This window comes from Schistocerca cancellata, chromosome 5, assembly GCF_023864275.1.
Source record: "Schistocerca cancellata isolate TAMUIC-IGC-003103 chromosome 5, iqSchCanc2.1, whole genome shotgun sequence".
NCBI classification, from domain to species: domain Eukaryota; kingdom Metazoa; phylum Arthropoda; class Insecta; order Orthoptera; family Acrididae; genus Schistocerca; species Schistocerca cancellata.
Genome location: NC_064630.1, coordinates 2,021,733 through 2,037,790, shown reverse-complemented (window position 1 = coordinate 2,037,790; position 16,058 = coordinate 2,021,733). Strand labels below are relative to the sequence as shown.

At 44.5% G+C, this 16,058-nt stretch overlaps 1 protein-coding gene across 1 annotated transcript in view; it reads left to right on the top strand.

Annotated features, from left to right (window-relative positions):
• Nucleotides 1-4,076: 4,076 nt before the first annotated feature.
• The window catches only part of LOC126187814 (sodium/potassium/calcium exchanger 3-like), a 168,267-nt gene continuing 156,285 nt past the window's right edge, over nt 4,077-16,058 (top strand). Inside the window, exon 1 of the mRNA XM_049929101.1 lies at nt 4,077-4,163. Coding sequence (XP_049785058.1) covers nt 4,118-4,163 — 46 coding nt within the window. The 5' untranslated portion in view covers nt 4,077-4,117. The remainder of the gene's footprint in view (nt 4,164-16,058) is intronic.

Genomic DNA, 16,058 nt, shown 5'->3' with positions numbered 1-16,058 from the left:
AAAAGCTAAACATCGCTGAATCTGAATGTTCAACTTTTATTTAAAGTTCATACATCATATGCAAAGTGGAAGAAAAACTTGTCAAGTTCATAACTTCACTTAGCATGCCGCTGCTGAACTATGTTGCTCAAATACCTATTTCAGAAAAATTAATTTACTTAATTCTCACTAAACAAACATATACAAATTGGGATAATAGAAGGAAGCATTCATGCCGATACTAATACTTAATGTATATGTGAAGGGCTCTTTGTCTTGACAATTTTTATGAAGTATTCAATAATTTATTTATAACAGTTTGAGTATTTGTTAAGTAATATAAAGAGTCATTTTGTAGCAGTCTTCAAGATCTATGCGACAGTGTTCTGTACCCGTAGGTAGGATTTATTATTGATTTTATTAATAATTTTGCACACTCAAGCTCAGAAAAAACATAACACCTTATACGAACAGTAACAGGACTTTCGTGTTAACTGGACACGTACATTAGAATGTTCTGCGGAAATTATTAGCATTTGAACCATGTCGGAACGGGGGCTCAAGGTCAACGTCAACGTCGATATGGCGGAGCAACACCACCTGAAGGCAAAATGTGGCCGGGGCTCTCGTTGTCACAATAAACCGATGGTAATGGACCAGAGCGACTTGAGGAGAGGTGCAGGATGCCTCGCAGGCGCCGTCAAATCAGTGAGTTTGGAAGAGGGCGCATTATTAGCAAGGAAGGATGTGAGGTATGCATCCGGGAAACTGGTGCTCGTCTGGTACGAAGTGTTTCGGCAGTGCAGCGGGTGTGTGCAGAGCGGTTCACGGAGGGCCGCGGGACACGTCAGGTCGAACCAGCCAGACCACCTCCCTCATCCGAATGGCACTGCAGGACACACCTGCGTCCTCCAGGGCTCTGGCGCAACAATGGAACGGTGTAGCACATCAGGGGTGGCTGTCTGTCGCCGTTTATTACGGCTCGGGTTACTTCTCCGCCTACATCTGACGAGTCTGCAGGAACATGCTAGAAGGCGGTGGTGTACGGAATGACGTCCCTTGGGCCAGTAATCGCATCAGATAGTGTTTTCGGACGAACCCAGGTTCTGTTTGTTTGGAAATGACGGCCGCATTTTGGTTCGCCGCAGACAGAGGGAGCGGCGTCACAGTGTCTGCATTCGCACAAGACAGACAGCGCCAACTGGAAGCAGGGCTCAAGGTGTGGGGTGCTACTAGGTACAACCACAACAGTGGCGCTTTTCTCGGGCACTGTGACCTACGTGAACGACGTCCTGCGACCCGTAGCCGTAACCTTTCTGCACAGCATCCCAGGCGCCATTTTCCGACAAGACAACGGGCGAGCAGACGCCGCCGCGCGGACACGCGCCTCCTCGGGGTCGCAGGAGGGCAGCCTCTTGCCCTGGCCCACCAGGTCACCACACTTGTGTGTGGCAGGGATGTGCAGCCTGCACGGCGGCCCAGTGCCGACCGCGGCACCGCAGCTGAACTCCGGGACCAGCCGAGTGCAGTACGGCTGGCCACACCGCGGGACGCCACTTGCGCCTTATGCGCGTCGACGTCATCACGCGCGGAACAAAGTATCGGGGCTCGTGGCGGACTCAGTGCCTACCAGGCAAGACACACACGCTGAACCGAGGTGTCTGAAATGCTAATCATTTCTGCAAAACGTACTAATGTACGTGTCCTGTGAATATGAATGCCCTATATCTACTCTTTCAAAGCGTTCTGCTTTTTTCTGAACACGAATGTACATAAATGGTAATAACATCGTTGATATTGACCTTATACACATGGTAATAATTTCAGCAAGCTCTTCTCTTTATTGCGACTTCAGTACTGTCATCAGGTTTTCTGTAATGTGTGTGGGTGTAGTCTTAGCGTTTTCAGTGAATTTTGGAAGCTTCAGAACCTGGCGTTTTGCGCAACATCCATAAACGTGTGGCGGCGTAGTTTAGCTCAGCCGCCACGGGATCTGCGTGCGAGTAGCGAGCGGACTGCAGCCCGCCATAGGGGGGGGCCCATCCCACCCTGCCTGCCCCGGCCACTACACCGCGACCAGCCAGCCACACAGCACAGTGGACACACCACGCGTAACATCGCACCGTCTCCCATCGTTGTACATGACTGACAAATGATATACGTATTGCGCACAACGACTGTTAAATCAGTTCCACAACGGTGTAATTCCCGCAAGTTACCCACAACGTTAAGTCGTCCTTTTTATGTAGGAATTCCAGTGAAATCATAGCCAATTTCTTAGGTTTTCCTCCACGAATTTATGTCTCAGTTTTGGTTAAATACGTTGCCAAAGAGAGAAAGAACAATGATAGACCAAGTTTTGAATTTGATATACTGTTTTAAGAATGTACGAGTTCAGTAAAAAAATTTTAAACTGCTTGTGACGGTTCATGCGTCCTTTCTTGGGTTGACGGTCAGCCTAAGGCACTAGTTTTTATTTCGTAACGTTTGTGGTGCACTTAGAACAAAAAAAAGAAACTGAACACCAAAATATAGTTAACGAAGAGTAATGAAATTTAGAAAATACATTTGTCTACGTAACATATCTGTGATTATGACTGCTTAATCCGAGGTACATGTAAGCGCGAGATAGGCCATCGCAAATGTGAAACGCTGGTACGTTAATAACTGGAGCAGCCGCTAGAACGTAAAATGCAAGCAGGCAGGCGTGCATGCCTTGTGTAGTACACGTGCCGGATGTCAGTTTGCGGGATGAAATTCCGTGCATGTTGCGCTCGGTCGATCAATACAGGGATGGTTAATGCTGTTCGTGGATGACGCTGCAGTTGCCGTCCGATGATCCCAAATGTGCTCCATTGGATACGCATCTCGTGATCGAACAAGCCAAGGCAAAACGTTGACACGCTGTAGGGCATGTTGGGTTGCAACAGCGTTATGTCGGCTAGCGTTATCCTGCTGGTTAAAGCGTCCCGTGTGGGCGAGCGTTATCCTGTTGGTAAACGCCCCGTGGAGTGCAGTTCATGAATGGCAGCACAGCTGGTCGAAGTACCAGACTGACGCACAAGTTTGCAATCAGGGTGCTCGGGATAAGCTCGAGAGTGCTGCTGCTGCCGTACGAAATCGCACCCCGGGCCTGGTCCAGTCTGTCTGCCGGGCAGACAGGTTGCCTAGGTTGCCTGCAGGTCCTCCTAGCCAAGACGCGGCCGCCACTGCCACCGAGGCGGAATCAGCTGTCACCAGAAAACACGACACACCTCCACCCTGCCCTCCAGTCAGCTCTCGCTCGATACCATTCGAGTCGCAAACGGCGGTGATTTGGAGTCTGCGGAATGCACGCTACAGGGCGTGTGGCTCGGAGCTGTCACTGAAGCAGCCTACCTTTAACAGCTCGTTGTTCCACTGCTGTGCCAGTTGCTCCTGACACTGCTGCTGTATGTTATGCAGTGCCACGTGGCCGCCTGCAGCCCGGTCTTCTTGCGGCCGTACATTCCCGTGACACCCGCTGCCGGCAGACGTGTGCAGTGGGCACACTCCTGCCAGGTCTTTCTGTAATATCGCGCAAGGAACATCCAGCCTCTCGTAGCTCTGTTACACGATCTCTTTCAAACTCAATACGATGTCGATATTGGCGTCTTTGTAGCCCTAAAGGCACTCTCGACTGCCATCGAGTCATCACGTCCAGTCTCAAAGGTAACCGAGGCTCGCGACACTTAACACTTTTTATTTAAAGCAAACTTGATTTGCGCATTCATAGTGGCACTACTAGCGCCACTCCGATGCGACGGTAGCGGAATCTGAGCAGCCGCCGTCTTTCAGATGAAGACACACACCCATCAACTGTAGTGTATGTTGCGCATCTTCTTGCTGTTGCGATTCTTTTTTCCCGTCAGTGTAGTTTGCAGCCCTTGTTAGAATTCTATTCTGTATGCAGTTTCTCTGGTCAGAGACTACATTAAGAGCTGAAGTAGTGAAATGGGGATTTGACTCCGTCGTGTGGAAGCCTCTCCCACCAAAACATAAGACGTCAGGGTATGTTAACAAGCTCAAGCACGTTGTAAATTAACTGCCTCACTGTATTCCCCGTGTCCTGTGTTGCAGAGCTGCTGGTCCTCCCAGGCGAGCAGGAAACCGCCTGACAATGTCGCTTGGCAGTGACGTCATCTCTCCTAACATCTCATTCACAGGTATTTCCATGTTAATTTAAATATGTGTTTTACTAAGCAGAGATCATTTATTTATCACTCACTGTCATTGCTGACGCTCATGACTGTTTCTTTGTCCGCACACATCTCATAAGTCTTTTCTAATAACTGTTTTACAAATTATCGATACATACTCTTAAAAACACGATACGTTTTATGAAGTTTTGAGTATTTATTTAAAAGTATACCATAAATTCATTTTAAATGTTACCCAGCACATAATTATGCATTTTCATCCTGTTACACAGAAACACGAGAACATGTCAAACAATTAGATATGCAATTATTAAATAAACGAAAATTTTTGCAACTGTTGAGTAAAATCTGTGGAGCAGGAGAAGGTACTCGGCGATTAGGGGGTTAACTCCTGATGTTCTGTGTTTAGATAGCAGTCTGTGAATGGGCAAGGATCGAGTCCGTTTCAATCTATGGATGCTGCTTGACACGTTGTAAAATGACTATAAGTAGAGGACTAACTGGATATGTGTGTAAACTGCTCAAGAAGACTGGCCTCCCTGATGTGCAACAAATACTCTCTTCCCCAGGGAATATTCAATAAAGTTGCCAAAAAACCTAATGATGGAATTAATGCGATATTCTTCTCGATAAATTTGTTTGCATTTTTGAGAACCATTTTCATAAAAATATAACTAAATGTGATACTGAAAAATAGTAAACTAGATTCTAACATCTTAAAGCATTTGCACGTCTTCAGATGGGAAAATGCGTCCCTATGAAATATAACAATCAAGCAACCGTGCAGCTGAAATGTTTCGTTATGCTCGGTATTATAACATATAAATAAGAATCGAGCAGCAGTACATCTTTTTGGAAAAGTGACAGCTGGTGCAATGAACACATATCAGTAAGAAGTATTGTTAGTGAGTAGACACAGATAGTAAATGTACAAGTTTATGGTGTTTTTTCTAAGAAAAATTAGTAAATTATGAAGAATAATAAAAATCCAATCAGTTAATTAACAGCAGAAAATAAACCAGTATACCTGCAAAGCAATACAGGTAAAATTTGATACAACCAAAATGTCTTCAACGCTTCCTATAAAACTAAATAAAAAAGTCAAAGTTTTCAAAGTCGGCATTTGCAGTAACCCTTCACTACAATCGAGAGCTTTTAATGGCCACCTCCATCAGTCATGAGGCAGCAAATGCGTGCAGGGCACAGCATCATCTGCAGGGAGCGCCAGTAGGGGGTCAAAGCAGGATTGGGTGCAATTTCTTAGTGCGGGTTGCCTACATCAGGGGCAGATATGCACTCATGGGCAAACCTATTGTTCTCCTTTCATGACAAGTACTTAACCTATTGTTCAGTTAAGTGCTTTTCCATGTCACCCACATTTCTTTTTGATTGACAGGCACTTAACCTATTGTCCTCCCCACCCCCTCCCATCCACCAAACTCCTCCCCCCTTCCCCCTCGCTGATACAGGTACACTTTCAGGTCTGAGTTATTGGAATAGCCCCCCTCTTATCAATTTGATTGACTAATTAATTCAACTGATCAATTAAATAACTTCTCTGGTGGGAAAGTGCCACACTCCCTACCATGCCCCTCTGACAGGAAGTTCAAATTCCATCAGGACAATGCAACCTCTACTAAGCTAAGAAAATGGCGGGAAGATAGGTCAATTGGGCTACCTCCACTAACCTAAGTCATCCAACTGATACCTCTTCTTAGGAAATCGTGGGAAGTGAACTCGACCTGTGTTGGACATAAGTGTTTATTTTGCATGCGCTATTTATTTAAACAATTAGAGGCAGTAATACCATTCAGTGTGTTAACCATGAGGTCTGGAGTCCAACTGACCTAGTACACAGTACTGCCACCAGAGGACACTGTCATCTATTCCGTGACGTAATCCAAGATAGCGGGGACTCTGGTGGGAAACATTGTGTTTGCCATGGGCTACAGAGTCCAACTGCCCTAGTACACAGTGACGTAGTCCAAGTTGGTGGTCTGATGGAGGAAGGGTCTCACAAGAGGAAATTCAAGGGTATGTTGTTTATTTATGAAAAAAATCAGTTTGTGGGGTTAGGATTTCTCTTGCTCATCATTCTCTGCAGTTTGGAACCATGTAGGTCTTGTAAAAAGTAATTACACGGAGCATAACCTAATGTTCGGCACTGTACTCTGGGTGTCTTAACCTAATAAGTTTAAAGTTTCATCACCCGTACTGTAGGAGGATGACCGTATCCCACAGACTACACTGTAAGTCGCAAGAGACGCTTCCTGTGACCCTGTGTCATTGTTTGAAACATTATTTTTTTCTGCTGTAACATGCTTTGTACACGGCCATACATTTTGTTTTTCTGCCACGACTTCGAGGTCTGTGTCAGGTTCTAAACTGACATTAACACATTCTGTCCATTGCCTCTCGCAGAAAACTAGACGTCACACCGTGTAAATCATGTTGTTACTGCACCTACCATAACACGCTGCACACACTGGATGATTTTAGATAAGAGAGTTACAACATAAGGAAACTGGAAGAGTTGGCAGCATTGTGGAGAGTTTCCAAATTGCTGTCCAAAAGTGACTGGCGTTCTCTGTCACAGTGATGGAATAGCAGATGGCTCCGACTGATTCCCCATATTGTGGTCATGTACATGATCACTGTTTCGGTGATATCCATCCCCAGAAGGTGTTGTCCCTCCACCAAAAATCTTTCTCCAACTCAAAAAAGCGATGTCAGTGAATCATAGCGTCGTAACCAACAGCGTGCACAGATGGGATGGAAAAGACACCTTGGATGTACTGAAATAATAAGCATTACAGTTGGTTGTGTGAGCAATTTTACCAGCTTTGCAGTAATTTCAACACTGACCAATGATGTGACAACATGTTTTCCAATTCCAGTATCATAGCTAAACCACCCCATCTCCACTTTGCAAGTATCATTGTGAATGTGGATAGATGGCTGTGCAGCTCGTCCATGCATTGTTAATTCTCAAACAAATCCATCATCAAAGTATATCAGACAGTACTCTACATATTTCTAACACCTCAAGCATTGTGCTTAATTTACGATCATCTCTATGCTGATGGGAGTCCAGAGCATTCTCGCAGTCTTAGGGTAAAATTAGAGACTGAAAGACCCTCCTCACACTGACATTGACCAACCCGCCTCGCAGCACCGTTACTGATTTAATCTGCAATCGACCAGAATTAGACCGCTACATTTCGTATCTCATGAATTAAAGGAGCTTGCTGAGTCCTCGCCCATCCAAGTGCGCAAGTTTTCCATGTCGATGAGGTTAGCACTCCTTATCGATGTATAGTAACAGATTTGAAGGTGTTGTGATGTAATAGCAGAGGTCAAGAAGAACAAGTAACGGGTGATTTTTATGCGCGATGGAGCTCCAGACGGATGGAGTTTGAAGCATTTTTACATAAATCAACCAAGCTATCAATTATAAAGTATTATTCCAGAGTCTAGGATCAGTAACTGGAAGGTATTGGTAAGAAAGAACATAAACACATGCACCCCTAAGGCTACAATGTTCTGCACTTAAAACGGGCTATAATGTTAGAGTGCTTGTGTTTCCAACGTATCAGTTGCATGGAATGTGGCGCTGTTAATATTACAAGGTAAGAAATATATTTCAAGCGCATGACATCTATCCTTCTTCCCGGTTTCTCTACGATAAACTATATTATCGAACCATAAAATGAAAAAAACTACTTCCTTAAAACATTGTGTGACACGAGCACAATATAGCATTCTAGACATGTATTGCGTCCACTGTTCACATCCGATCACACTTCAGAAATTATATTATGCCTGCATCAGCCCTATATAAAATTATGGTTAATAACAGGGAATACCTCTTACAAGGAAACAGATAAACGTGTAGCAGCAGCGTCCGACATGTGAAAATTACAAGTCGTTCCGCCACTAACTCTGTAAACACACAAACACACATCTGTCAAGCATATGTATACACATGGGATTGCAGTGTCTCACAAACACCTATCGCTAACTTAGTTATGAAACTGAAGTATCGATTTACACCTAACATGCGACAGAGGGATGGAGTACATTGCATAAATCATAGTTAGTTTAGAGGAATGTGTCATGTTTCATCACACATGAAATGGAAGTCCTCTGATGACCGACAGGTTTACCGTTAACGATCGCAAGTAGACAGTGCTTTAAATCACATACAGAACACGTGGCTGTATACGAGTAGAGCACAGGCTATGTCACGCGACAGATACATCCTGACAGAACAGTGGAAAAATTGAGCTATAGCAACTTCTCCCTCTCTAGAATGCATCATCAATCTACCATTAAATCATACCTAGTTAAAGCTCCATCTCGATCGATCAACCTGTCCACTCTCTGTGCGACGGATCCAGACTCGAACGCAAACTCGGGTCTGCTACAGTATAGGTGATGAAACTTTAAACTGGTCTGTGCAGTGGATCAATGCCTTTATATTTAATAGGATCATCACATGTGCTCGAAGCCAGCACACATGCAGTATTTTCTTTCGATGTATGGGAGGAGAAAGATGTGGGAAAAATCTTATTGAGTTCTCTATTGGATGAAGTTAGTGGAGCTTTTATAGTTCGTAATTTTTCTCTGGTGGATGGCACAGAATAACGATGATAGAATGTTGGGATGATAGATGTGAATGGACCCTGAGGGACGTGGATCTCTAGTACCTGCTTGTAGTTTGGAGAAGCACCACAATGCAGTAGCAAAATCCACGTCCTTCCCACAGTTCCCGTACTGTCTTTTATACTACCTCGTGTTGCAGGAGCAGCTTCGTTTCCATCCAATGGTCCAAACACAGTTCTGTCACAGTAACTCAGTTTCGCCTGTTTCTATACCAGTTGCCGAAGGTGGTAGATATAGTTTTCTCCAACTTCTACTCAGTTCCGACTTACATTGGAATAATCACAGCTCAAAGCTGTAGGGGGGGCGGAGGGGGTAGCACAGAGTCTGAGGGGTAGTAGCAAGATACATAGGGGCTACCTAAACCCATGTTGGAATTTTATTGTTGCAAGTAGGTTCGAGAAAGATGGCTCGTTTCGAGATATAAGAGTGCCAGAAATATGATATGACATTGAGACAGAAAGCGTTACAAATACTGGAGAAATATCCAGCGGGAGCAGCGTGAGGGCGTGGCAAATACCGGTTTCATACCATGCTTCTTCTTCTACTAATACTTAGTATGTGTTGGGCAGCTTTCGTGATTAAGTGGAAATTAGACAAAATTCAATATGGACATGTGTTTGCGCTGGACCATTATTCCAAAAAAAAAAAAATGGTTCAAATGGCTCTGAGCACTATGGGACTTAACAGCTGTGGTCATCAGTCCCCTAGAACTTAGAACTACTTAAACCTAACTAACCTAAGGACATCACACACATCCACGCCTGAGGCAGGATTCGAACCTGCGACCGTAGCAGTTGCGCGGTTCTGGACTGCGCGCCTAGAACTGTGAGACCACCGCGGCCGGCGACCATTATTCCCGCCCATGTAAGTTGTTCGGTTGACTGCTTCTTCGCATTTGACTTCCTTATTTAGTTGAAAGATGATCGATTGTGGTGAATGCATCTAGCAGGTGGAAGACACTTTTGCTGATTCTCTAGACATGAGAACACGTTATTTGACTTTGTAAATTATAGGGATGATTCGGAATTTGTTACAACACCAACATTGGTATTAGCGAGTGGAAATATCAGTTTACTCTATTTTTCTTTTGTCGAGTTTTTTTCACATAAAGGTCTTCACAGATGGGGTAAGTTTCTTGGTACTCTATGGTCTACAGCACACTCCACCTAGCTAAAGTTTTGGCTTTTTAGAGAAATAATTTCCAGTCTATATCTTTGGAATTATATCGTCTGAGCGGTACTGCTATGCAAGCAATATTGATATGTGTTTGATATCGAGAATTACCGCGAAAATGGTATGATATTCTAGAAAACCATGCGAAATTAGATATGTTCTTGTAATCACAGAGTCTGGAGATGTGTGTAGAAAAGCGAGCAAGCAAGCAGGTCTGGACCAGAAACAGTAATGTGTTTGTGCCGAGGGGGAAATGAGTCAGTCCTTGCACAACAGTTCTGAGAGTGACTTCGATCCACTGAGGGCGCTCTGGTTGTGTGTTGGGGTTGGATGACTGCCCTACCTGGCAGGAAATATCTAAATCCGTGAGTAGACTTATAGTGCATGTGCTTATGCTGTCTGTCTTTGCGGTGTATGTACAAATGTTGTAAAAGGGATGATTTTGTATGCAGCATGATACGAATTGTATGTTTACTACATCGACGTGGTACGCGGTGACATATTGCTGGGTTGGAGATCGGTTTCATGCTCTAATATTCAAACTTCTGTCCTCAGTTGGATAGCAGTGTAATTGAGTACGAGTCTTTCCTTATTTGTCGATATGTAGGGTACTTTGCAAGGTTTAATTGTGGGTGCAATATGGCTATCTGTATAAAATAGCTTTTTGCAGCTGAAAGTCGCAACTGCAAAAAAAAAGGAAAGGTCGATGGTGCTTCCACACCGGGGTATCAGTAATTCGGTGGATAAATTCGACAAGAAGCAATCATAATCCCCATTCATTCACAAGACATCCTTTATGCTGGGATATAGGAGTCTCTACATAGCGGTGAGAACATTTGTGTATGTTGAAAGGAGGAAGGGTAAGACGTGATGGACAGAGTGCCACGTCAGGACCATCAGGAGGAATGCATTCGGCGTTATTCCGTGCTATTTTCGTAAACAAGTCTGATAGGACAAGAATTTCCATGCGGACAAGCTGAGACATCATAAAAGCTCCTACAAAACCGACCATTAACTATTTCTGGGACACTATACAATTTCCGAGAGGTCGACTCGGTTCTATTTTACGTAGCCATGTGACGTCAGTATAACACTGAGAATCTTTTAGACGGTGAGTCGCCACGCGGACGTTTTGCGAGGAGGCGTCAGTCACACTGTGGCGGATAAGCACGGCTGGACTCAGCTTGCATGTTCCATTAGGATAGCTAGGGAGAAATCAGCCTGTGCTATTCTGGAACAGCTTTCTATACTGCGATCTGTGACATCAGTATCCACAGGTATAGCGTCAGCAATGGTAAACACACGTGCTGGCTGGATGTGTTTCATGTATGGCATTGGTATGAGCACACCTTGGAGTTCTGTGGCGAGGTGGACAGGGATGTGCGATGTACCTCACGTGATCGGCGAGGACTTGATGGCAGCGGAGCAGATGCTGCGGAATCAGGCCCCTGTGAACAACCTGGTTACTGCAGCCCTATCCCGATACCCTTAGGGAGGGCAGCGCATGGACACCAGAGCAATTCTGTGGCTGCTGTGGCCGGGGTAGGGTGAGAGCCGGGGACAGAGGGGGCAGCTGTGGCGGCATTGGGTGTCAAGTGGCAGGATGTGTCTATTAGTGATCTTTCATTTAAACTTTATTCCATCGATTTCACCGACCAATAGGATGCTGCAAATTAAAAGAAACTACCCCATACATGTGAAAAATATCGATTTAATTAATTTGCATAAATTTTTTATATCAATATGGTGTTAGTGGTACAATAGTTAAGGAGAGGGTGTGCGTGAGTGGGTGACATGGAGCAGAACAGGAGGTTAAGTGCAGAACACTAGGTTAATTTGCATAATTTTTATATAAAGCACAGTACCTGAAAATGGAGGGAGGACATAAATAATTACTTAATTTGGTATCAAAGGCGGTAAGTAATTAAGGTAATGGGGGTTACATGGAAAACCACTGAACAGAACAATAGGTTAAGTCCCGGCAAAGGGCCAAACATTATGTTAAGACACTCAGAGTACGTTATATTATGCAACATGTTTGCTCCATGTAATTACTTCTTACAAGACCTATATGTTTCCAAACAGCAGAGAATGGTGAGCAAGCGAAATCCAAACCCCACTAACTGATTTTTTAAAAATAAACAATATACCCTGAAATTTTCTGCTTTGAGTTCCTTCTTCCACCGGGCCGCCATCTTGGATTACGTCACAGAATGGACAACAGCGCCCTCTGGTGGCGGCACTGTGCACTAGGGCAATTGGACTCCGGACCCCATGGCGACCACACTGTTTCCAGCCATTTTCCCGCTATCTTGGTTCATGACACGGGACAGACGACATTATCCTGTGGTGACAGTGCTGTGGACTAGGTCACTTGGACTCCAGATCTCGTGGTTAACCCACTGGATGGAAGTACTGCCTCTAATTGTTTAAATAAATAGTGTATACAAAATAAAGACTTATGTCCAGCACAGGTCAAGTCCTCTTCCCACCATTTTCTAGGAAGAGATGGTGGTTGCATGGCTTAAGTTAGTGGAGATAGCCCTAGTGCCCTTTCTTTCATGCCATTTTCTTATGTTAGTAGAGATAGTCAAATTGACCTATCTTCAAAATTCAAGCTTCCCGCCAGTTCCTAGGAAGAGGTGGCGGTCGTATGACTTAGGTCAGTTGGGCTACCATCACTTCCCACCAGGGGGGCTTGTCAGGGGGCATGGCACTTTCCCACCAGAGGAGTTAATTAATTGATCAATTTAATTAAGCAGTCAATCAAATTGATAAGAGCGAGAGGGGAGCCTATTCCAATAACTCAGACCTGAAAGTGTACCTGTAGCAGTGAGGGGGGTTGGAGTTGGCGGGGCTGTTGGGGGGGACCACGACAATAGGTTAAGTGCCTGTCAATCAAAAGGAAATGGGGGTGACATGGCAAAGCACTTAACAGAACAATAGGTTAAGTACCTGTCAATTAAAGGAGAACAATAGGTTAAGTACCTGTCAATCAAAGGAGAACAGTAGGGCTGCCCCTGAGTGCATACCTGCCCTTGATGTAGGCAACTAACAAAATGCACGCACTCCTGCTTTGTCCCCCTACTAGCGACCCCTTGCAGTGGACTGCTGGAATGAGTGCACCAAGAGCCTCATGGTTGACTGAGAATGCCAAACAAGCTACGGCGAACAATCGTCTACTGCAGTGGACATCTACATCTACATCGATACTCTACAAATCACATTTAAGTACCTGGTAGAGGGTTCATAGAACCACATTCACAATTATCTATTATTCCAGTCTCATATAGTGCGTGGAAAGAATGAACACATACAGGATGTTTCAAAAATGACCGGTATATTTGAAACGGCAATAAAAACTAAACGAGCAGCGATAGAAATACTCCGTTTGTTGCAATATGCTTGGGACAACAGTACATTTTCAGGCGGACAAACTTTCGAAATTACAGTAGTTACAATTTTCAACAACAGATGGCGCTGCAAGTGATGTGAACGATATAGAAGACAATGCAGTCTGTGGGTGCGCCATTCTGTACGTCGTCTTTCTGCTGTAAGCGTGTGCTGTTCACAACGTGCGAGTGTGCTGTAGACAACATGGTTTATTCCTTAGAACAGAGGATTTTTCTGGTGTTGGAATTCCACCGCCTAGAACACAGTGTTGTTGCAACAAGACGAAGTTTTCAACAGAGGTTTAATGTAACCAAAGGACCAAAAAGCGATACAATAAAGGATCTGTTTGAAAAATTTCAACGGACTGGGAACGTGACGGATGAACGTGCTGGAAAGGTAGGGCGACCGCGTACGGCAACCACAGAGGGCAACGTGCAGCTAGTGCAGCAGGTGATCCGACAGCGGCCTCGGGTTTCCGTTCGCCATGTTGCAGCTGCGGTCCAAATGACGCCAACGTCCACGTATCGTCTCATGCGCCAGAGTTTACACCTCTATCCGTACAAAATTCAAACGCGGCAACCCCTCAGCGCCGCTACCATTGCTGCACGAGAGACATTCGCTAACGATATAGTGCACAGGATTGATGACGGCGATATGCATGTGGGCAGCATTTGGTTTACTGAAGAAGCTTATTTTTACCTGGACGGCTTCGTCAATAAACAGAACTGGCGCATATGGGGAACCGAAAAGCCCCATGTTGCACTCCCATCGTCCCTGCATCCTCAAAATGTACTGGTCTGGGCCGCCATTTCTTCCAAAGGAATCATTGGCCCATTTTTCAGATCCGAAACGATTACTGCATCACGCTATCTGGACATTCTTCGTGAATTTGTGGCGGTACAAACTGCCTTAGACGACACTGCGAACACCTCGTGGTTTATGCAAGATGGTGCCCGGCCACATCACACGGCCGACGTCTTTAATTTCCTGAATGAATATTTCGATGATCGTGTGATTGCTTTGGGCTATCCGAAACATACAGGAGGCGGCGTGGATTGGCCTCCCTATTCGCCAGACATGAACCCCTGTGACTTCTTTCTGTGGGGACACTTGAGAGACCAGGTGTACCGCCAGAATCCAGAAACAATTGAACAGCTGAAGCAGTACATCTCATCTGCATGTGAAGCCATTCCGCCAGACACGTTGTCAAAGGTTTCGGGTAATTTCATTCAGAGACTACGCCATATTATTGCTACGCATGGTGGATATGTGGAAAATATCGTACTATAGAGTTTCCCAGACCGCAGCGCCATCTGTTGTCGAAAATTGTAACTACTGTAATTTCGAAAGTTTGTCTGCCTGAAAATGTACTGTTGTCCCAAGCATATTGCAACAAACGGTGAATTTCTATCGCTGCTCGTTTAGTTTTTATTGCCGTTTCAAATATACCGGTCATTTTTGAAACACCCTGTATATCTTACCATACGAGCTCTGATTTCCCTTATTTGACACCGGTGATCGTTCCGCCCTGTGTAGGTCGGTGTCAACAAAATATTTTCGCATTCGGAGGAGAAAGTTGGTGATTGGAATTTCGGGAGAAGATTCCGTCGCAACGAAAAACGCCTTTCTTTAAATAATTTCCAGCCCAATCCCGTATCATTTCTGTGACACTCTCTCCCATATTTCGCGATAATACAAAACGTGCTGCTTTTCTTTGAACTTTTTCGATGTACTCTGTCAGTCCTTCCTGGTGAGGATCCCACACCGAGCAGCAGTATTCTAAAAGAGGACGGACAAGCATAGTGTAGGCAGTCTCCTTAGTAGGTCTGTTACATTTTCTAAGTGTCCTGCCCATATAACGCGGCCTTCCCCACAACATTTTCTATGTGATCTTTCCAATTTAAGTTGTTCGTAATTGTAATACCTAGGTATTTAGTTGAATTTATGGCTTTTAGATTAGACTGATTTATCGTGTAACCGAAGTTTAACAAGTTCCTTTTAGCACTCATGTAGATGATCTCACACTTTTCCTTATTTGGGGTCAACTACCACTTTTCGCACCATTCAGATATTTATTCTAAATCGTTTTGCAGTTTGTTTTGATCTTCTAATGACTTTATTAGTCGATAAACAACAGTGTCATCTCCAAACCACCGAAGACGGCTGCTCAGCTTGTCTCCCAAATCGTTTATATAGATAAGGAACAGCAAAGGGCCTATAACACTGCCTGAAATCACTTCTGTTTTAACCGATGACTTTCCGTCAATTACTACGAACTGTAACCTCTCTGACAGGAAATCGCAAATCCAGTCACATAACTGAGACGATATTCCATAGGCACGCAATTTCACTACCAGCCGCTTGTGTGGTGTCAAAAGCCTTCCGGAAATCCAGGAATACGGAATCGATCTGAAATCCCTTGTCAATAGCACTCAGCACTTCATGTGAATAAAGAGCTAGTTGTGTTTCACAGGAACGATGTTTTCTAAATCCATGTTGACTGTGTGTCAATAGACCGTTTCCTTCGAGGTAATTCATAATGTTCGAACACAATTTTTGTTCTAAAATCCTGATGCATATCGACGTTAACGATATGGGCCTGTAATTTAGTAGATTACTCCTACTACCTTTCTTAAATATTGGTGTGACCCGTGCAAGTTTCCAGTCTTT